This window comes from Osmia lignaria, chromosome 16, assembly GCF_051020975.1.
Source record: "Osmia lignaria lignaria isolate PbOS001 chromosome 16, iyOsmLign1, whole genome shotgun sequence".
Classification (NCBI taxonomy): Eukaryota; Metazoa; Arthropoda; class Insecta; order Hymenoptera; family Megachilidae; genus Osmia; species Osmia lignaria.
In genome coordinates, this window is record NC_135047.1 from 2,866,627 (window position 1) to 2,891,067 (window position 24,441).

At 35.7% G+C, this 24,441-nt stretch overlaps 2 protein-coding genes across 3 annotated transcripts; one reads left to right on the forward strand and one right to left on the reverse strand.

Moving 5' to 3' along the window:
- Positions 1 to 577: 577 nt before the first annotated feature.
- Chd64 (transgelin calponin-3) lies at positions 578 to 13,716 on the forward strand. The gene is made up of 5 exons (XM_034316734.2): positions 578 to 798; positions 867 to 954; positions 12,095 to 12,231; positions 12,316 to 12,520; positions 12,842 to 13,716. Exons 2-5 carry the CDS (start codon positions 901 to 903, stop codon positions 13,010 to 13,012), a joined length of 567 nt encoding a protein of 188 aa, XP_034172625.1. The 5' UTR covers positions 578 to 798; positions 867 to 900; the 3' UTR covers positions 13,013 to 13,716.
- Positions 13,717 to 15,229: 1,513 nt separating this feature from the next.
- mRpS6 (mitochondrial ribosomal protein S6) lies at positions 15,230 to 16,321 on the reverse strand. 2 transcript variants are annotated; one of them, XM_034316832.2, is made up of 4 exons: positions 16,162 to 16,316; positions 15,764 to 16,078; positions 15,520 to 15,681; positions 15,230 to 15,442 (listed from the first exon to the last, which is right to left on the reverse strand). In XM_034316832.2, the coding sequence occupies exons 2-4, from the start codon at positions 15,925 to 15,927 to the stop codon at positions 15,340 to 15,342; spliced, it is 429 nt and encodes a 142-aa protein (XP_034172723.1). In that variant the 5' UTR covers positions 15,928 to 16,078; positions 16,162 to 16,316; the 3' UTR covers positions 15,230 to 15,339. The 2 variants fall into 2 exon arrangements, with proteins under 2 accessions (XP_034172723.1, XP_034172721.1); XM_034316830.2 differs by having other exon boundaries at positions 15,237 to 15,442; positions 15,764 to 15,903; positions 16,162 to 16,321.
- Positions 16,322 to 24,441: the final 8,120 nt, after the last annotated feature.

The window sequence follows — 24,441 nt, forward strand, 5'->3', positions numbered from 1 at the left end:
TCCACTTCAAAAATCCATAGAAATCGTCTAAGTTCTAATACTGATTTTTTCAAATGATTTGCAAAATCTTGTGCCATTTATCGTGGGAATTTAAAATTCATAGAAGCACAGGAAAGTATTGAAATTAAAATAATAATCGAGGGCTCCCTTGGAGACAAAATCCTCCACTTCAAAAATCCATAGAAATCCTCTAAGTTCTAATACTGATTTTTTCAAATGATTTGCAAAATCTTGTGCCATTTATCGTGGGAATTTAAAATTCATAAAAACACAGGAAAGTATTGAAATTAAAATAGTAATTGAGGTCCCTTTGTAGACAAAATCCTCCACTTCAAAAATCCATAGAAATCCTCTAAGTTCTAATACTGATTTTTTCAAATGATTTGCAAAATCTTGTCCCATTTATCGTGGGCATTTAAAGTGGGAAATTAAAATAAAATAGTAATTAAGGGCCCCCTTGGAGACAAAATCCCCCACTTCAAAAATCCATAAATATTGTCTAAGTTCTAATACTGATCGTTTCAAATGATTTGCAAAATCTCTAGCAGATGCGTACCTGGGTCTCACCAGGTAGATAGATGAAGAAACGTTTCGGCAGGAAAGCGGCTCCAGGAATTCGTCAGAGACGACGCCTGACGTCACCCTCGTGCCAGACTGGAGAACGGAGGTCACGTGTCGTGGCGTCGGTCGAAAACTCAATACTCAACCAGTCTCGAGGCGACCAATAAGCGTCGGAAGGATTGTCGCCGATCGGCTCACGGTTCCCGAGCGCGTCAGTCGAGCCGCGACCGTTGAACAGTGAGTATCGTTCGCGTGTTTATCACCTTCGTTCAAGTGATTCCCATCGCAGTAAATTTGTTCGGAAGGTTTTTGCCGGCGAAGACAGTCAAGGATCACACCATGGCTAGTAACAGGGCGACCAAGTCAGGATTCGCAGCGGAGGCACAAAGAAAGGTAAGAAATTCCTTTTATTAATATTTTCTTTTTTTCATTTTAATCGGTTAACACCGTGACCTAGTACGCATCCCTCGAGGAATTCGACCTAGTGAGGGTGGAGACGCATGCGCGCTACATGGGGTTGATTACTTCTGATGCGTTTCATTTTATTTTATTTTTATTATAATTGGAGTATGACTTTGGATTATTGATTAGGAAGGTACAATTAATTTTATTTCTAACTCCTTGCTACGGTCATCTTTGCCAGAAGGTGTACATATACGTTTCTATATAAATAAAATTATTTTATTTTGTTTCTAATTTTTCTTAGGATATAAATATTAATCACTTTCTATCATCGATTATTTAATTTTTTTCTTGTTATTTGGAAACTTCTTGAAATTTAGTTGTTATCTATAATTCGTGATACGTACAATTCACAGAAGGAATCCTTTTTTCTGTTCTGTTTTTATGCAGGGATTTAGAAAGAGGAATGTACACTTTGTAAATGTTGTGACGCTTTATTGTAGCTCGAACACCGAGACAATTCATATGTTTATCTTGGTACCGTGTCTACGTGCCAGTTAAACGCGTCTGTAGATTACGATACCCGCGTCAGAGATATTCCATGACGCTTATCGTCGAGTAATCCCATAAGTAATTAGAATGCAGAGTGTACAGGAACAGGGCTGGACACAGGAAGATCGTGACGTTATATCAGTACCGCGAAAATATTGCGCAATGCTAAAAATGGAGTGTAATTAAATTTGATTTATCAGCCTCGAAGGTGACATCGAAAGTCATTAAAGTTTGTCGATATAAAATATTGCCAAAGATCATAGTGTACGCGACTGTAGATACAATTTGTCATTCCAATGGACTACACTGTATGTTTTCATTTACTTATTGGATTCCTCTGCGATAAGCAAGTCACGGAAATCAGTCAACCGAGAGAGCAAACTCGCAAAATTGTCGGAAGGAATTCCATAGCAGTAATAACTTCTACAATGTTGAAAATATTTTGTAGAAGCTTCCATTTTATTAATTAACGTTCTTCAATTTCACTTTGTAATTTTTGAAGGATTGTATCATTTTTATTTAATTCAGAATTCCTGCCCCAATATTTTCAAAAACTACATCGAAACTTAGTCTTATAATTTTCAAATTTGTCCAAATCGTGCTTGAATTGAATAAAATAAATAAATGACTCTTTCTAAGAAACTCGTAGCCACGTAGATTCGTTCGGGAAACGGTATCAAAGCTAGATAAGGCTTGTGCAAGCAGAGGATTCACGTGAAGATTATCAAAGTTTTCATATGCCAGAGGAGTGTCCCCCTTGGAAACACCTGAGATAGAATCGCGTTTCCGTCGAATTCGCTCGGAAGTCGAGCTGCGTTTTGCTCGCAACAGCTGCCAGGCGATCCTTTCTTTTCGTCAGGGGAATTAAAATGAGACCCAGTTGCCAAAGAAGGGAGCGTCCCTCACGAAACCCGCTGGCCATGGTACACTTCTTCCTTAGGTTACCTCACCTTTATACCTTCCCAATATTTCCACGTTGCCACGCGATGGAATCAAATTTTATTTTTCAAACGATTTTTCTAAAAGTCTAAGCAACAGTACATTATGCAGTACTGTTGATGGTTCATTTGTGATTTCTTGAAGGGATATTCTTGTTATTTGTTGTTGATTATTAAAAATGTTTATATAGCTATTTTAATTGAACCTTAAGCTTTAAATTCATTTGCTACATGTGTTATTTCGAGATACTTTTCTGTCATCAAATTGTGTCAAATTGGCCATTTTGTACTAAGAAATTTAATGAATCATTTATACAATCTTTTTTGTGAAACTTTAAGCTTTAAATTGATATATCATAAGTGCTATTTCGCGATACTTTTATGTCATGAAATCGTCATTTTAGAATTTGAAGTACAATTAGTACAACTAGCCTTTTTGAATTTTTACCAGTGTTTAGATCCACTTAAATTTTCAATCAATTTCATAATAAACTATTTGCAATACATTTTATAAAAGATCCCCTGGAGAAATCACCATGGTCCATTAACAAAAATCAGGTCAATATTTATCAAAATTATGATGTAAAGTATTCGGGTCAGATAATGATGAATAATGCTGTTGGTGATTGAACAGAGTTACAAAAGAAAGAAGGCAGAAGTAATATCAAACAAGGGGGAGAAAAATGGGGCAAAACACAAGAGGCTCGTTGTACAGAGAGACTCGTTTTCTTTTTCTTGCTCGTAAAACAATCGACGAGTACCAAGACCCGAAGGACGCTCGTTATGGCACCGGTCGAGAAACGTATGCTCATTATAAAGATACGCTTATCGTCAGTGGAATGCAACGGTCGCCTTCTGTTGTTGGTATCCAACGATTGGAAATGATTCGTCAGAAAAGAAAATCACTGAGGGAGAAAGAAAATTTTCTTTAAGATCAGCCAAGTCCCTTAACCCTTTACAACCCTTCTGATAAATCAGACCTCTATCTCCTTATACCAATGATTGAATTATCATGAACGAAAGTTTTCTGACCTACTTTTCGTACAGTTAATTAATTATCAATTTTGCATATAATTATCCCGCGCTACGCTGACAATTGCAACGCGACGAAAGGTCAATGATAACATTATCAATCAGTTGTTTTCTGTATCTGTTGGGTCAACGGGTGCAATGATCCTCTTTAGAAAGGAATTTCTCCATTATCGAACGAAAACCAGCTTAATTGCTTGAAAAATAGTTGGATGAATAATCAGTTCTTCTCTTTCCTATGAATCATAGGGTTGTGTTGATAAGTTTGTTCTAGTCATTGTTTGTGGAAGTGCTTTGAATTCATCGTTATCACTTTCTGTTTCAAAATCTCACCGTGAGTTTCGAAGAATTTTAATTATTGACTAATTAATATATCAAGGACTTCTATTTTAATTGACAATTTTAAGATTTATCGTAACGAATTTTATTTCTATTTATATTGAATATTGAATTTTAGACTAGAATTTAATTTTCTGCTAAAATAAGGTTTGAGGAGGGGGAGCAGGATTTATTTTTGGGAGGACCAGACCCACCCTGGCCCCTTCCAAAATTCGGGGCACCCTTCCTCTTGGTACACATATGGCGCTGTTTTCGAAAATTGTTATTCCAATTCGATTCTGTGTATCTTCTCGCACGGTACATCATATGGGAACGATGCTTCGTTGCAAACTAGAAATAACAATTATAGCCACGTGTTTCCGTGAAGATCGCGCGATGAATACATGGTATTATGCTCCGCGTCTAAAAATAGGCGTGCTTCATCCCCATGGAGAGGATATCTGTATTAGCCACCGGAAATACTATAAAGTGGTTTCCGTTTTAGGAACGAATTGCTGAAGAAACTACTCCAGGAACGCAGGCTTCTTACTATTTTCGTTCGTCTACTTAATCACAGATTGACGATTCCTTCGGTTTCTTCCGCTTATTTCCAAGTAATTCCCTTTCCTCCTCGCTTCTTCGAATCTCCGCTAATTCACATAGGAAGATTATAAATTAATCAATTTCAATGATAAGCAAAGAAATTTATAAATTATTAAAATTTGCAAGAATTAATTTTATTCGCCAGTTTGCAAGAATTAATTTTATTCAATTTGAAATAAAAATTTTTCTTATATTTAAAAATTGAAACACTTGAAAAATCCTGAGATTCTTCCTCTTGATTCTTATATTCTTGTAGTCTAGAGTCGCGAAATTCCACGTACGGGTTAGCAACATATAAATTTGTACACAAATCATTAGCTGACGCGCGAGGCCAAGCATGGCAATAGAGGCGAAGGACACCGCGTATGCAATACAAATTCAGTTAAGCAAATCAAGATACAAGTACAGCGTAGTGGAATTCTACATCTACGTTTTACTCGTATTTCTTTGCGCGAAAATGTGCAGAAACATGATTCTCTCAGTAACTCTGATTTCATTATGATAAATTGAAGGAGCCTGACGATGAATTTTTAATAACATGTACTGACAGGAAATCTTGATGTAATCATTGATACATAAATAATCATGAACTTCCTTGTGAAACAGTTCTTCCTTTTATTGGAATTCTTTAATCATACAAGAGGATGCATTTATTTGGTTTAATGGATCGTTGGAAAAATTTATAATTGATCAAATGCAATGCATATAAAGGAATTTATTTTCTCTTTTCGAGCACGTAAATGTAGAATACACCGAGGGTGTTAAATTCTAATTAGTAAATTTTAGTTCTTGACGATTGTCTATCTATTTAGCACAAATTACCTTGGAACCCTTAATTATGAGATCTTAAGATCCTTGGAGTAAAGTAAGGCGAAAAAGTTAAGTACAAGACTGAGGTAACTTTCTCTTAACAGTGAGTCACTGAAGCATAGCTTCTTCCTTATGTCATATCCTCGTCAGCTACGGACATAAGTCGACTTTAATTACCTATCGTTCGTGTCAATGATTTATTACTTAATCAAACGACAAGACTCGCTATGAATTTGTCAGTAATTAAGTAAGAATATAATTTTTTGAGTAAATTGGAAATTATTCCTCTCGTTCGTGAAAGATGACCGAATTGCAAAGTCCTCAAGAAGATCCTCGACATGGTCCTCCCCTTCATGGTCTCGCATTCTTTCAAATTAACAGTCTTGAATTCCCACGAGAACGAATTTCACGGTCGAGAGAAGCAACCATGAACTTCTCTGCCCGTGATCTGAAATATACGTTTATATCGAACGAAATCTTATGTGCTCGTTAAAAGTCGCATGAATATTAATGAACAGATAATCACCTCTTCCCACCGACAATAAAGAAGAAATATCTGTACAGATTTTTTAATTATCCACTTGCATTATAATACAAACGTCTCTCGATCAGTCTTCGAATTGTTTGTAAAGAAAAAAGGAGAACGGAGAAACTTTCCTTGGGAAGGAAATAAAATTTCATAATTAGAAGATCCTGGAAGATATTAATTATCCAAAAATGAACATTTTTATGTTGACCTTGTAAGTGAAATTTGAAGAAATCGAGTAGCTTTCGAGTTATTTATGAAAAATTAATTTTGTAGAATTCATAATCAATTTTTAAATTATTCAAATAGTAAAAAGAAAAAGGATTAAAGAGGCTTTCCTCGGAAATGAAACTCCATGATTCTATGTCCACGCCTCTTTAATTTTATAAATGATACAATTTTGCAATTATAAATTTTCAAATAGAGTTAGTTAATCGAGAAGGTAGTATATTTAAGCATTGATGTTAGAATCGAAAGAAACAAGCACTTGAAGTAACACGGTTCGATAAGCAGAAGTAATACGAGCTAATGGTCGGTTCAACTGGTTTATAAGATCAAACAAAGTGGCAAAGTGAATAAAACCAATGTTTCGCGGCGATTGTATAACCGTGTGACGTGGATGCGAATGACTATGTTCAATTTACGAAGTTCCACGGTGGCTTTTACCTGTTCTGGCTTCATCTCGTTTAGAGATCCTTATATAGTCGACGACGAGCGAGCTACCTTCGAGATATCTCACATTTGAAAACGTTGCTTATTCGTGTGGATAAACCATGCGCGAATCATGCAATTGCGAGGTCTTGCTAAGTGGGTCAACGATTTTTCTTAAATGGTACGTGTTCGCCATTCGTGAAAAATAGATTACGCTTTTCATTGATCAATTCATTAGCCAATTCAATGTCTAACTCGAGATCTTAACACTTGACCGCCACAGTGTAAATGGATATTCGTTGTGAGACGTATTGATCTAATTATTAAGAATAGACATAATTAATTTTCAAATTTCAATCTTTCCATTTATTATTTTACATTATTTTTACAATAGTAGGTTTATGTATTTCTTCTGGATTTCACTAAAAATTATAATTAAACCATATTAAAATAAACAAAAATGGTAATTTTGGAAAATATGATAATGGAATGCTTATAAACTTAAATACAAATTGTCTACTGTACAAGACATCTAAAAGGGTCAAAATGTCTTCTTATCTCGATCTCGTGACATATTGGATCTCCTTCGTAATTGGATTAACAATCGAAGACAAAAAGAATACTAGAGCGAATATTACACAATGCTGGAATGTAGGTCGATCCATTCAACTTAATCCACGATAAGTTTCATTTTTTTGTTAAGATACTTACGTACCTTTTTATGGTGGATCGTTAACGCAAAGCCTTATCCCGAGATCGTTTCAGGAGCAAATCTGTCATCATGTTTCGCACCGATATGGAAACTGGTCAAACGAGGGACGATTTTAAATGCAGTTATCCTTGCACTCGTGATCAAGGTGAATCGATGTAATCGATTTCTCTTTCCTTATTTTCCTTTTGCCATTCCACCATTGGATACGCATTGCATATATCAATTTAAGACGTTTCAATTCATTTTACTAAAACCTTATTCTTCCAAAAAATTACTTATTTTCACTTAAGCACCGAGGAATACTCGATACCAGTTGAACTTTCTAGAAATTGCTATTTAATAAAATTCTAATACTCCTTGTCGTTTAATCGCGATCTTTATAAGTATTAGTTGTTGACAACAATCGCTACTGAACTGTTTTATCTCTGATAAGGAATTATCATTCTAGGGTAAAAGATCACTTGTTTTAATTAACAGGTTCTTGATGATCGAGATCAGACTACTTTTCTATCTCAGCTGTAAATTGAAAAACTTTCCTTATTTTTATAATAGAAATTTTCAATTAAATTTATTTCCACAATGATAAGTTCAGAAGATTCATTTTCGACTTATTGATCTAATTGATCAAATTTTTCAATCCAATTTTACGATCAATAAATTCATGAAACTTCTCTCGGTTTTCATTCTTTTCCGCTAAATAAATTCAAAGATGATCTTCAGCAGCTATTCCGTTCAATCAGATCAGTATCTCCAATCGTAACTTGATTAACAGCGTTAATTCAACGGCCAATAAATTAATTAAACTCGACTCGGTGTAATAAGGAAAACGATTTCACCGGTGGCAGACAGTAACAGCAATTCCTTCAATTTATCCACTGGTTCATTGATGGCCAGCCCTCTGACCCAGTTTTCATGACCGTGAACGAGCGAGCACGCCATTAAAAGCGTCGCTGTCGCAAGTGTTAGTGAAACACGAGGCGATCCTTTAATTGCAAACACTTGCTTCGATAGCTGACACGATCTTCTCCTCTTGGAAAGATCCGCGACTGCTTTAGACAGGATGATTCATAAAATGAGGACAGAGTTTCTTTTTTCGTATGATGCATCGATGTAACTAGGGCCTGGGTGAACTCGCTCTCCCTAAAATATTTAAGACGAAATGCAATGCACCCCCTGTGGCTCGGGGGGATCAGAATACGGCCACGGTAACCCCTGCCTGTCGTAAGAGGCGACTAAAAGGGGGATGCTTTACTTACCTATACTCACCTTTACTTACCGTCTATTAAACCTTGTGAATCGATATTGGTAAAAGTCAGTTGAATTTTTATATAAGAAACTTTATTTCTCTGGAACTGCACTTTTGTCAATAGTGCATCGGTGCAACGATGCAATTTACTTACAGAAAATCTATTAATTCTTTTGAACCGATATCAGTAACAGACAGTTGAATTACTGTGTAAGGAACTTAATTTCTCTGTAACTGCACTTTTGTAATGGTGCAACGATGCACCGATGCACCGATGCACTTTACTTACCGAAAGTCTATTAATCCTTTTAAGCCGATATTGGTAACAGACAGTTGAATTTCTGTATAAGAGACTTTATTTCTTCTTGACTGCACTTTTATAAATAGTGCAACCGATGCAACGATGCACCGATGCACTTTAATTATCGAAAGTCTTTTAACCCAGAATTTTGAAAAATAAAATGAAATATTGTTAATATAATTGATTGTCAATAAAATACAGTTTGAAAAGCTTAATCTTGATATCAAAGTTAGGGAAGATAGTTGAATTTAAACAAGAGGTAAGCATAATTTTTAAAACCATTCACGCTGGCGCAAGAAAAATGATACGGGATAGGGCTCAGCTGTAAACCTGCATAATTTTCAACACAATAGGGTCCACCACACCCTTCGAACTTTAGAAGCCTGCTCGAGAAGAGCTGGATTCAAGTTCGCGTGGTATGCTGTGGAATTTATATAGGTATATAGACGACACACCCTAACGTCCCTAAACTTCTCATTTTACCTTCAACTATATCATAAAACGTAGACTATGGCATTCTTTAAATTTCACTTAACAATAAATCTTAATTTTATGCATTGGATTTATAGAAAATTATCATTTGTTTATGCAAATGTTCTTATGGTTCTACAAACTAAAAGTAATTACCAGTATAATGTTAAGTCAAATTAAGTGATTTGAAGGCTGCTTTCATAAGTGTTTCCTACTACGCTTCGTTCCACATGGTCAGCCAAACCATCGAATATTTTTCGCGAACTGCGTACACCTCGTTAGCACGCGTCACTCTTTTTGCCGTTAATGAAATTATCGTGCGCTTACTTAATACCTAAATATAGAATTCGCATCGTGCTCTACATTGGAAGTTTATATCACAGAGATAGTGAACGCTGTTATCGTTGTACATAAAAAAAAAAAATGAGGAACACTTGCGACAACTTTAATACTCCCGTCTTCGATTTATTATTTAAAGTCTTTCGAGTTAGTATTCTAGGATTAACAATCAAAATTATTTATCCTAGGAGCACGTTGCAATTGCATATGCACATACTTGCTTGGCGAAGGAGGTGCAATTTCAACAGACGCGTTCGGTGAAAGTGAATACCTTTAGCGTGAAACTTCTTTGCCTGCTGTTAGCCATTGTTTCTACGCTTCCTGATTTATATATTAAAAAAGAAACGAAATAAAACTTTTGTACTACAATTTTATTCAGACCTTAAGCTTTTAATTAAAATGCCATAAATGCATTTTCTAATATTTTTGTGTTATCAAATTTTGTTATCCATTTGATGTAATTAAATCTGAGATTGATATTGAGAAGGTTAATTGGTATCAGATGTACACCGATTGGTATAGGAAAAATTCAGAATTCCTGGTCTCTAAATTACCAGACTGACGCCAGATCGCCAGTATATTATTCTAATTGCATCCACACGATCAAGACGCAGCACGTTTTACGAGGGGACACGTGAAGTACATCACGATCAAGGCACCGTATGCCTAACGGAATATGCATATTGCACCGGGATGAACGCGACGGTCCACACTTACGAACCTCTCCTTTTTAGGTAGCCTTTACGTGAATAACTGTGCGCCCATTACGCGTTCTCCACGGCTCTCCATGGACTTTCCAGTACACGAACGTGGAGTTGCTCTTACTGTTACTATAATCGTCCTTTATAACACATTTTGTAACAGGAATAAAAGTCACTTTAACTTAAATATTTAATCCTTACACTTTTAAAAATTTTGCAAATTGGTTAAAGAAATATTTGAAATAATAAAAGTATCTCCTTTATCATCGAAAGCAAAGAGAAACTGCTATATCTTTGGAGACTTTCTCAGCGATAAAACAGTAGGTGGAATGGCGTTGTGGCCTTTTCAGGTTGCCGTGAAACTTTCTCCGAAACGATGCCCACGTTGACGGGGAAGATTTCCGAGGCACCTCGAAGAAACAACGAACGATGTGTGTTCAAACAAGTTGGGTCAGTGACTCCGGCGATGCTCGTGTCACAGACCCTACAGGATGTGTTACTTGGATCACTGGTACATCGTATAATTAATAACAAGCGGTCACTGGTGGCTCGTGCCCCTTCGTGCTTAAAAGATTGACGAGGATCTCGTGAAACCCTTCATCAAAATGCATGCAACATAAAAAAGACATTTCTCGAAGAAGTAGGTTTAACTTTTCTGTATGAGAAACTTTATTCCTCTGGAACTGCACTTTTGTAATGGTGCAACGATGCACCGATGCTTTTTACTTACCGAAAGTCTATTAACCCTTTTAAACCAATGTTGGTATACTTTATATTATTGAGAAACTTTATATACAGTTGAATTTGTATATAAGAAACTTTATTATTCTGTGACTTTTGTAATGGTGCAACGATGCACCGATGCACTTACCGAAAGTCTATTAACTCTTTTAAACCAATGTTGGTATACTGTATATTATTGAGAAACTTTATATACAGTTGAATTTCTATATAAGAAACTTTATTATTCTGTGATTGCACTTCTGTAATAGTGCAACGATGCACCGATGCACTTTACTTACCGACAGTCTATTAACCCTTTTAAACCAATGTTGGTATACTGTATATTATTGAAAATTTTTAGAATTATTGAGAAACTGTATATACAGTTGAATTTCTTTATTATTCTGTGTCTGCACTTTTGTAATGGTGCAACGATGCACCGATGCACTTACCGAAAGTCTATTAACTCTTTTAAACCAATGTTGGTATACTGTATATTATTGAGAAACTTTATATACAGTTGAATTTCTATATAAGAAACTTTATTATTCTGTGACTGCACTTCTGCAATAGTGCAACGATGCACCAATGCACTTTACTTACCGACAGTCTATTAACCCTTTTAAACCAATGTTGGTATACTGTATATTATTGAGAAACTTTATATACAGTTGAATTTCTATATAAGAAACTTTATTATTCTGTGACTGCACTTTTGTAATGGTGCAACGATGCACCGATGCACTTTACTTACCGACAGTCTATTAACCCTTTTAAACCAATGTTGGTATACTGTATATTATTCAGAAACTTTATATACAGTTGAATTTCTATATAAGAAACTTTATTATTCTGTGACTGCACTTTTGTAATGGTGCAACGATGCACCGATGCACTTTACTTACCGACAGTCTATTAACCCTTTTAAACCAATGTTGGTATACTGTATATTATTCAGAATTTTTAGAATTATTGAGAAACTTTATATACAGTTGAATTTCTTTATTATTCTGTGTCTGCACTTTTGTAATGGTGCAACGATGCACCGATGCATCGATGCACTTTACGTAGGTTTAACAGATTTCTCTTAAATCTGAAGATTGAAATAATTTTAGGGGTGTAATACTTGTTTAATAATTTCACGAAGCAGTAATATTATTTCCAAAAAATTTTATGGAACATCTACTAACCGATTGAAAATTCTGTTTCAGATCAACAGTAAATACAGCGAGGAGCTGGCGCAGGAATGTTTGGAATGGATCAAGACGATCACTGGCGAAAATATAAACACCACCGGGGACATGGACAACTTCTATGAAACGTTGAAGGACGGAGTCCTTCTTTGCAAGTAATTAGACACTTCTTAAAAGAACATTCGAGTCGATGAGACATCTCTGTTGTTCGGTTATTAATCGTTGGGTTACTTTTTCAGGCTGGTGAACGATATCAAGGATGGATCAGTGAAGAAAATTAATAAAACCACTCTAGCTTTCAAGTGCATGGAAAATATTAACGCCTTCCTTGAAGCTGCGAGAGCGTTGGGTGTACCTGCCCAGGAAACTTTTCAGACTGTTGATCTATGGGAGAGACAGAATCTTAATTCAGTTGTAATTTGCTTACAGTCTCTTGGTAGAAAGGTATTTATATCTATATAAATTATTTTTTAAAAATATTAGAATCATACTTTTAGGAGATACTCTACTTTGAAGCGTTTAATAATAAACGAAGTTTATTTTTTGTATAGTTAATTATTGAATATAAAGTTTTGATCTTCTCTGAAGATATAGTTGTAACTTTTATCTTTATATTCCAATTTTGATCAAGTAAAAATTTTCTAAGCTGACTAAGTTATTCGCTAATTTCAAAAATAAGAACTCTACAAGAATTCATCTTTATTTATAGAATTTGTATCATAGAAAATCTTACAGTGAAAAATCATAAATTAAATTACTTTTCAGGCGGGTAATTTTGGTAAACCAAGTATCGGACCAAAGGAAGCTGACAAAAATGTCCGCAACTTCACCGACGAACAATTAAGGGCTGGACAGGGTGTGATTAGCCTACAGTATGGTAGCAATAAGGGTGCCAATCAGAGTGGCATTAATTTTGGGAACACTAGACATATGTAAATCCGTTCATCGAATAATTCAGTTTCACTCATTGCTCTTATTTACTTTAATCTTTACGATGAGCTAAACTTATGAAGAAAATTTTGTTGTACAACAATCCTTCTCGTTGTGGTCCAACTTAATTCTAAATGGTGCACAAAACGCATTCTCCGAATTGTTAGAGGATAAACCAGATGACTTTATATTGCATTTAAGATAGAATTAGCACGGTACGTTGTCAAATTTTTATACCTTCTCGGATAAATGAGTAGTTTCACAATTATATTTATGCTCAATAATAAAATTCGAAAGTACACCTTAGACAACAATACGCACGCGGTTGATGTATTGTAAATTGTTAAAAATACCGATCGATACTTTAACAAGAGAACAATTTATTTACAAATATAAAAAAACAAAGGTATATTGTTATGCCAGGTGGCTACGTATTTGTTAAATATTACAAATAGATTATAAAACAGAGTTACTCGTTCGACTTGCTACTCTGTTACTGTTACTATGAAATCCCTTACGAGTTACAGTGTAACCAAATTATACTTTAAAATGAAATTCATGTTGCACGTGAGACGATAATTATTATAATTATTGTATAATGATAAATGATATATAATTACATTAAGTATTTTGTACAAATATTTTTTGATGATTATAAAAAATAATTTTTCATAATGTATTGATAACATGAGTTAATAAACAACCAACAAGTCAAAAATTAAAGGTTTCAATTTTTCTATAGAAAGTCTATAGGTCGTACATTTTAGCGACGGGGTCCCAGACACCCCAGATAATATTTTATCGGCGCGCAGAGAGTCGCCGGGGTTCCTGACACCCCAAGATAATATTGGGTCGTTGCACAGAGAGTCACCGGGGTTCCTGACACCCCAAGATGATATTAGGTCGTTGCGCAGAGAGTCACCGGGGTTTCTGACACCCCAAGATGATATTTTGTAGGTGCGTAGAGAGAGTCATCGGGGTCCCTAACACCCCAGATAATACTTTATCGGCGCGCCGAGTCGCCGGGGTCCGTGATACCCCAAAATGATATCAGGTCGATATTCAAAGAGCGTCACCCATTCATCGGGGTCCCTAATACCCCGGATGCCATAATGTTTTACCATATCGGTCACCCCGATGAATGGGTGACCTAACAAGGTATGCAAACTCAGGTAAGTATCCTACTATATTTTCTTCTAGGTTATCCATTATAGGACTATTATAGGTTATATCCATTACTATCTTGCACTTACTATTTCGCGTTTTGTTCGTTTTTAGGTTTTATATTTCGCTAGATCTGCTCAAACCCATCACTATCCGAACAAGTGAGTTTCACGATTTGTTCGTTTTCCGTTCTTATATTTCGCTAGATCCGCTTAAACCCATCACTATCCGAACAAGTGAGTTTCAAGATTTGTTCGTTTTCCGTTCTTATATTTCGCTAGATCCGCTCAAACCCATCACTATTCCGAACAAGCAAGTTTCTCAATTTGTTTGTTTTCCGTTCTTATATTTCGCTAGATCCGCTTAAATCCATCACTATCCGAACAAGTGAGTTTCAAGATTTGTTCGTTTTCCGTTCTTATATTTCGCTATTTGCTTCGGGGTCCCTGACACCCCGGATGCCATAATGTCGGTATGCAAACAGTATCAACGGTGCTCCGGGGTCCCAGGAACCCCGAATGCCGTAATATCGGTATGCAAAAGCGTCAATAGTGCTTCGGGGTCCTAGAAACCCCGACTGGCGTAATATCCGTATGCAAAAGCGTCAATAGTGCTTCGGGGTCCTAGAAACCCCGACTGTCATGTCGTGGGTATGCAATCAGTGTCTATGGTACTTCGGGGTCCCAGATAGCCCAGGATGGAATCAAGTCGGTACACAGAGATCGCCACCAGTGCTTCGGGGTCCCTGACACCCCAGAATGATATGTTGATATGCAGACAGAATCTACCGCGCAATTTACATCCCCGAATTCTTTGTATCCCTGCATTCTTTTCATCCCTACATTCTTTTAATCTCTTCATCCCTTTCATCCCTTACATCCCTTACATACCGACAAGTGAAATATAAGACCTAAAAATGAACAAATCGGAAACATTTGTTCAAGATAGTGATGGATACGACCGGATTTAGCGAAATATAAGATTGTGGATTCCGCATCGTAAAACTTGGATTTTTAGATTCTATTCGTAAATAAATAAACAATCCTTTCCTGTGACTAATTATTTTTATTTATATTATAAATCAATTAATAACATGTTTACACAGATTTTATTATTTCGAACTGTACATACATTCTGCATTATTTAATAAATAATAATAAACAAATTGCTCATCTCATGAAAGGATAATAGTCCAATCCCGAATTATGTTTAAATTTGTATTTATCATTTTTCTGTTGCTTAGCTATTTCCAACATTTTTTGAACACTAGGTCTGGAACAAGAAGAAACACATGAAATTTTTGTAAGATGAAATTGAATATTCTTTTATAAGAAAAGGTAGGTGATTACCTGTAAGGTGGGGGCAATAATTCTTCAGCAAATGTACATTCTACTTGTTGTGGTTCATTCTGTAAATATACTCTTACTCTTACAATACTCAAATTCCTTTTACATTCATCAACAATTTTATCTATTGCGGCTGGCGGAGCATCAAAGGCAAGGAAGAAATGACTGCAAAATAAAAAATCATAAACATTATAATAATAGTATTACCTTTAATGACAAATTTAAAACAAATTCATGATAAGCTTACCCAGCTTTTTTATGAACTGCACCATGACTTGATGTTTTACATGGTAGTTCCTTATCGCCCCAATTCTCAAGTTTTCTAATGAATCCTCCTGTTTCAAATATCGAATTTGCCACATTCTTTAAAATATTTGCATATTCAGCCTGCAAATAGAATTTGTTGTCCATTTATATACTTTATGGTACAGCAAAACTCTTCTTGTTTTTGAAGAAAGTTACTGAATTAAACAATAAATTAGGGAACATGCCAATTCATCATTAAATAAAATAAAAGGCAGGACTGAATTTTTATTAGACTTTATTATTACTGATGAAATATCTACATTTGGGATAAGAAATAGCAGGTTAAATAGTTTCTAAATAAAACGTATGAAGCACAGTACACTATAATAACAGAATTACCTTCTTTCCGAGCCGTAATAATAATGGCATTTCATAGGTCGGCATATTTATAAATTTTTATTTTAAATAATGAAATAAAATACACTTCAAACGTACTCCTTCCTACCTTCCTACTAAACACAACTTAGTACTATAACCTAAATTACAATCATGGATGGAGTACAATACAGACTAGAAACCCTTTACTTTTAGTTTCTTTAACTATCGGCAGGGGGCAGTGATAAAAGATCGGGGTGATCTCAAAATATCTTCAAGGGATGATAAATTTGTGTCTCGAGAACGACTGTCATCTCCTTTTTCGTAGTATGTAAATAGGAAACACTTCTCAGCAGTGCAATAGACTGGCGTACGTTGACAGTAACAGCAAATTGCTTCAATACCAACAACACATTACTGATTGTCAGAGTATCGAGCACAACGTTATCCTATATCAGCCATATCTCGTTTGATCTAGCCTCCATCGTCCGTGAACAGGTTCGCCCCAGCACCCAATTCATACCCAACGCAAACTGGGTGGAGAAGAGCAGCGAAGACAGGCTGATTTCTCTCTTTTCTTATCATTAGATATAACAGCTTCACCGCCAAATCTGGTGGGGCCGTTAGGGCCGCAGGCGTCTGGAGATGGGGCTCCGGGCGCCCCTTTGCACGCGGTCCGAGGGGCCGGCACCAGGTGCGACCCCTGGTTTCGGCTAGAGGGCAAGCGTCACGGGGAGGTCACAGTTTGGATCTCTCCCATGATGAATATCTTTTTTAGCGCCAGTGCCGGTCGTCGTGGGGTTTTAGTCAGTAGGAATCTGACACTCCCCCGCCGACCACCCCCAGGGGTCGGTGGGGGGTCTTATGTAAGATTTCCCCACGTTAAATACTAAAAAAAAAAAACTTTACAGACACTGATTCGAGTAAACGTAAGTTAACATTAGCCAGCTGGCTGCAGCACAGTTATCAATCAGTCGACCTAGAGCGAAGTGAAATCCTCTCAGTCTAATAGCGGCCGCCGAGAAATGCGGATCTACTTGCGAAAAATAACATCTCTACATTCTTTTCATCCCTACATTCTTTTCATCCCTACATTCTCTTCATCCCTCCATTCTTTTCATCCCTCCATTCGTTTCATCCCTACATCCTTTTCATCCCTACATTCGTTTCATCCCTACATTCTCTTCATCCCTACATTCGTTTCATCCCTACATTCTCTTCATCCCTACATTCGTTTCATCCCTACATTCGTTTCATCCCTACATCCTTTTCATCACTGCATTCCCTTCATCCCTACATCCTTTTCATCCCTACATTCGTTTCATCCCTACATTCGTTCCATCCCTACATTCGTTTCATCACTACATCCTTTTCATCCCTACATTCTCTTCATCCCTACATTCTTCTCATCCCTACATTCGTTTCATCCCTACATCCTTTTCATCCCTACATTCGTTTCATCCCTACATTCGTTCCATCCCTACATTCGTTTCATCACTACATTCCCTGCATTGTTCACATATTTGCGAACATTTTTATGCAAAATCGTGCAAAATTTAGTTCCCCTTTTCGCCACCAGAGGGCGCTGATTCGACATCGAAATTTTAGTTCAAATTTTTGCCGCTAGAGGGCCAAAAATTGAGCATGATTTAGTTCCTTTTTCCAAAACCAGATGGCGCTGATTCGACATCGAAATTTTAGTTCAAATTTTTGCCGCTAGAGGGCCAAAAATTGAGCATGATTTAGTTCCTTTTTCCAAAACCAGATGGCGCTGATTCGACATCGAAATTTTAGTTCAAATTTTTGCCGCTAGGGGGCGCTATTTTTCGAGATTTTCTCGAAAACCTCGAAAAAATAGCGCCCCCTAGCGGCCAAAATTAGAACTAAATTATTCGCGAAAGTGCAGCGCCCCCTAGCGGCCAAATTTGGAACTAAAATTTTCGAAAACTCTCGCAAAAATAGCGCCCCCTAGCGGTAAAAATTTGAACTAAAACTTCGATGTCGAATCAGCGCCATCTGGTTTTGGAAAAAGGAACTAAATCATGCTCAATTTTTGGCCCTCTAGCGGCAAAAATTTGAACTAAAATTTCGAGGTCCGATCAGCGCCCTCTGGCGGCGAAAAAAGGAAGTAAATTTTGCAAAATTTTGCATAAAAATGTTCGCAAATATGTAAACAATGCAGGGAATGTAGTAATGAAACGTATGTAGGGATGAAAAGAATGTAGGGATGAAACGAATGTCGGGATGAAAAGGATGTAGGGATGAAACGAATGTAGGGATAAAGAGGATGTTGGGATGAAACGAATGAAGGGATGAAAAGAATATAGGGATGAAACGAATATAGGGATGAAACGAATGTAGGGATGAAAAGAATGTAGGGATGAAGAGAATGTAGGGATGAAACGAATGTAGGGATGAAAAGAATATAGGGATGCAACGAATGTAGGGATGAAACGAATGTGGGGATGAAACGAATGTGGGGATGAAAAGAATATAGGGATGCAACGAATGTAGGGATGAAAAGAATGTAGGGATGAAACGAATGTGGGGGTGAAACGAATGTAGGGATGAAGCGAATGTAGGGATGAAAAGGATGTAGGGATGAAACGAATGTAGGGATGAAAAGGATGTCGGGATGAAACGAATGTAGGGATGAAACGAATGTAGGGTTGAAACGAATGTACAGATGAAAAGGATGTAGGAATGGAACGAATGTAGGGATGAAAAGAATATAGGGATGAAATGAATGTAGGGATGAAACGAATGTAGGGATGAAAAAAATGTAGGGATTAAGAGAATGTTGGACTGAAGAGAATGTAGGGATGAAAAGAATTTAGGGATGGAAAGAATGTAGGGCTGAAGAGAATGAAGGGATGAAGAGAATTTAGGGATGGAAAGAATGTAGGGCTGAAGAGAATGAAGGGATGAAGAGAATTTAGGGATGAAAAGAATGTAGAGATGTAATTAATGCAGGCATGTAAGGGATGAAGTGATGTAAGGAATGTAGGGATGAAAAGAATGTTGGAATAAAACGAATGTAGAGATGAAAAGAATGCAGGGATATTAGGCATGCAGTGATGTAAGGGATACAGGATGTGGGGATGTAGGGGTTGCAGCGATATAAGGGATGCAGTGATGTAAAGGATGCAGAGATGTAAGGCATGCACGAATGTTAGGGTTGTGCGAATAAAGTGATTTAAGGGTATTCCTCGCTTTGCTCATAAAGGGGAATAAATTAATATATAATGAGGAAGCGTGCGTCTTGACCCATGAAGAAGTATAAAATAATGAATAACTAAAAAATGCATGGTTTGGCTCATAAGTAGAAATAAAATAATAAATAATTGGAACAAGTGAGTCGGGACCTATAAGGAGGGATAAAAGAATAAATAAAAGATATGGCTCTTTGATGAGCTTATTTAATAAACGAAAAAAATGAATAAGTTAACTCAAATAACCTCCGAAAGAAGATTAGAAGAGGATGTGTTTAACAGGTTGATCTGCATCCCCCGGCGGTCGCTGGAAGACTGAGAAGATCGCACCTCATTCAGGGTTATATTTCTCATATTAAGATGTAATTACTGTATTTTAAGTTTGATTTTCATGTACACTATGTTTATAATTTGTTAAAGATAAAAAGTTATTGAATGTTGTATATATATAAATAATTTAGAAACGACGTTAGGTACATTGAATAAATAAAATGAGAGAAGAATTTAATCATCGTCATTAAATAAATTACTCAGAAGGGAAATTGAGGAAATTAAATGAATAACTTGCAAAGAAATTTAGGATATTACATAATAACATTGCTCTTTTAAAATAATTTATTTATCAAGGCGCATGAAGTGAATACAAGTTTGTCAAACAATTATTTTAATAATTTGTCGAGTTTGTGCTGATTTTGACTGGTCTGAAGAAATCGAACCAAAGGGAATCAAAATTGTGGTCTCGGTTGTAGTGCAAGGTATGATAAAAGATGGACTAGTAAAACAGGCACGGCTGTCATGTCGACTATGCACTCCACATGCAGCTTTAATCTCACCTGGGGGTGTTTGTTACCCCCAAAATGATGACCCCTCGGGAACAATGGCATGTCCAGTCTTGTTGGATGTGTAGTCACTGTCAACAGGCAAGAGAAATTCTTATAGTAGATGCTGAAACACATGCGCATACTTACGGTTTGGATCTAGCGAAAATTACTAATAAAAGCTCGTGTGAATCGATTGCATGCTCAAGCAGCTCTATTTTAGGCAGCCATTATCAAGATCCTGATATTACGTTCTATAGAAGGACTCGGCCTCCCATTTGTTTGTGGCGAGCTTGTTATGAAAATGTTTAAAAATTATAAAATTTCTATTATATTAAAAATATGTTAATCCCTGGAAGACGAATGTTTTTTATAAAATCAATATTAATACTTCATAACAAAAAAAAAAGAATGCTTTAAATTCAATTACAGAATTCAACAATCGTGAGGCAACAAATTCTAAAATAGCATTTACTAAAAATGAACAGAACTAAATTTTGTCTTACAATTAGAAAGGAGTCAACCGAATCTCAAAACTAATAAAGATACAAGTAAATTTATCGTGACATTTCCCGCAATGAACATCTAGACTCGTTGTGTATTTGCAGAGAGAAGAATTGCACAAGTTATCTTATCACAGAATTCGAGGTACATAACTGTGTGTTCCATGAAAGTTGAAGTACACTGTTGTTTAAGTAAATTGTTGTCCTTTACCCTAAAATCGTTATGTGAACCAGGTACGATGTATTCCTTTGTCTGCAAACTGGTGGTGATTTTGTGAATAGAAAATCCATTTGGGTGTCGTTTTCTTGAGGTGATGAATAAGTAGTCTCCGAGTATTCCCTTTTGTCTCGTTTCATGTTTTGGAGGTAATATTCGAACCAAAAATCGTGTTAGTATAATACAGAAGGAATAAAATACAAAATAAACGAATAATTCGTAACGATTTACAATTTATATTTAAATTAATTAAAATTAAATGTTCGTGATAAACGATAAAACACTTGAACTTGTTGAAAATTTTATCACGTTCGAATATAACTTATAAATCAATTTTAAAAACAGAAAAATATTTGGAACTTCTTTTTCAATAATATTCTTGAAATTAAATATTCATGGTTCAACAGTACAATAAATTATACAATAATAAAATATGTAGTTAAAGGAGTCAACGTTTATATAGGAGGGAAAAACTAAATAAATATAAAATCGGTGGTGATCGTCGTGAGAAGGGGTGGTAGTTTTTTACTTAGTCATCTTCGATCTTCCAAAGGGAAGAATGTGTCACTGAGAATAGAGGTATACAGGATGTACGTAGTGATACAAACAGATAATTAATGATACGTAAGAAAATAAGTCGGAAATATAATATAAAATTTTGTTGCATAAGTTTTTCTTTTCAAGAATATTGATTTTGAAAATCTACATCTATATAACAAATACATAAAGATAGAGAACAGTAATAAAAATTTGCTTCTCAGCAATATCAAGATTACTATAAACATTGGTACAGCTTATACACACCAGTATGATAATCTGAAGTGGATGTTCTTGAAAAGAGAGTCCAACAAAATTTTATTCTACATTTTCGATCTACATTTTCATGCAAGATCACCAGATATTATGTTTGTACCATCGATTACATATATCCTGTACAGGGTGTCCATATTGCGATAGTTCCATTTTTTCAATAAATATTTAAAATATAAAAGGACTGTTTATATAAAAAAGTTACGTAGTACGAAAGAGAAAATATATTTGTATGAAATAATTTCTATAAAATTTATTATTTTTACAAGTTTAGGTGCTCCACTATTAAAGAACAAATCATGCAGGTTTTCTACTGTGAAGAAAAATTTAATTAATGAACTACTGAAAAAAGAACTTCATAACTCTCTATGAAAAAAAGAAAGAAAACTTGACCTTATACCTACTAACGCAACAATGTAAAAGAAAAATTAATTTCCTTAAATATATCTACCCCTTCATCCCCTATGACTTTTATATAAATAATCTTTTTATATCCAATATTTATAAAAATAACGAGACTATCATAGGTCATGGTGAACACTCTGTATATGCATATGGTATATGGTGTGGGTGTCAATGAATCGAGTCGTTGACGCTGAATATATTGAGTAAGTATATGTTTTAATGATGTGACTCCATTAATATGTCAATATGCACAGGTAAATATTTTCTTGTTATTATATAATAGAAGTGTTACAGTGTGTAATGTGATACGATAATAAATTTAATAGTAACCATATTATAATTAAGAACTTAAAATAACTCTAAAGGGTAAACTACATCACTATCGGCTAGCGACTAATTTAGCGATAATAATAGCCTACCATGTCTTTTACTAGCGGCGCTCAGTGAGTGTGCTCTCTTCAATATTCCTTTCATTATTATTTTTATTTGAAATTTTATTTTCTTTCACTCTCAAGTTTCCACCTAATCTCCTTTCTCTCCCTCTCTCTCATTCTACCTCTCATTCTATCAAACACTTTCACTCCTCTCCTTTCTCTCTCTCTCTCTCTTTTTTCTCTGTGTAATTATTCTTCTGTGCTCGATGTTCTCCTTTAGTAACCCATTGTTCTCCCTATTATTTGTTTCAAATGCTTTCTATCGTGTCCCTTGCAACCTGTCGCTTCTACAAACGTTAACCGATTCATTCGGAACGCTTTTCGCCTCTCTGTTCAACCCTCCGCGAGTTCTACCCCTTCTGAGATCGATCGCCCACTATTTCACCAGGTGAATCATAATCACGAGTACGGATCGTTAGAGTACACGATATTTTATTTCCATTTTTCGTGTTTCCAGAATGTTAATCACTGACGACGTTTCAAAGGAAAGAAACAGAATGGGGTTGATTGCGAAAAAGGGTGGTTTTAGTCGCGTTTGTGCAGCAAGGTTTAACAGTTTCTTTCGTAAAAGAAAAATTAGGGCAAACTTTTCAATCTAACTCCTATTAATTCTACTAATTTATGCTGACTGTTTATATGTCTTTAATTTAGATTGTCAAATTGAGGGTAGTTAAGACAATAAATTCAAAGTAATTTTATTTTATAATAAACAATAATACCAGTCAAATATTTACCCTGGAAAATAAACTTGAATGATTAATAATTTAATTAACAAATTTAATTCTAAAATATATTATTTTAAATTTGATTAATTTTCACCCCATATTCCTACTTCCTCTCGTAGCAAATAAAGATTTATTATTAAACCTTGCTGGCAGCGTGAACAGAGAGCACGAAGCGTGGATCGATTTCTCAAGTGTTCTGAATTATATTTGTTCAATTTAATTCGTTCAACACACGTGTGTACAAGCGTCCCGCATACTTCTGCAACGTTTAATCATGTATGGTGGTACGATGGTCGCACAACAACGAAACAGGTGAGTGTTGTCGGTGATTGATACACATACACACGTATACATAATAATCGTATATAAATATGGATATGCGTGGATCGTGGTGGTTGTGCTGTTGTGTTCAGTGTGTGACGGTCTACGTATATTTTTCATTTAATTGTCTGCCTCTTTGTTGTTTCTGTTAATTAATTTTTCAATCGAGCGAGAAAAAATCGCGAGATCTATCTCGAACTTTCACTATTATTACTTTTGTTTGTTTATTTATTTATTTATTTTTTTTTTTTGGTTCAAAAAATCACGTTGCGCTATGTAACGTTCAACGAACGTTCTTTACAAAGTGGTACCCTGAAAGAGTTGCTCGGTATCGAGCGGAAAAAACGCGTACAAAGTCGTCGAAAAAGTCGCCACTAGAAACGAGCTGTAACACCCTCTCTCACGTGCCTTCTGTTCTCTATTTCCTTTTCCCAGTGATCTCTTTAATCATGACAACCGTTCTAGTGGACCTTCGATCGCAATGATCGTCGTCATAGTCGCGAACGGATGTCGCGCGACTACTAAGAGGGTTGCACGAAACGAAGCGGACGTATCGCGTACGATTAGGCTCAGCTAATTAGCTCGAATAAGCGAATGACGAACGAGTGAATTTTTATCAATCCTCGTATGCGATTCTATCTCTCGCTCTGTCGATCGTTTCGGATCACAGACGACGGGAGAGACGCGATTGGCAACAACACACGATTGCGGAAGGGTAACAATTCCAGAACTGATGGATTTCAATACTTATATTTCATAATCACTTTTTTTTTTTTCTATATATATTTCGTATCTTTTTTTTTTCATATAGAATCTGTAGATATACATTCCTTGGCAAATTCGAAAAAAACTGATTCCA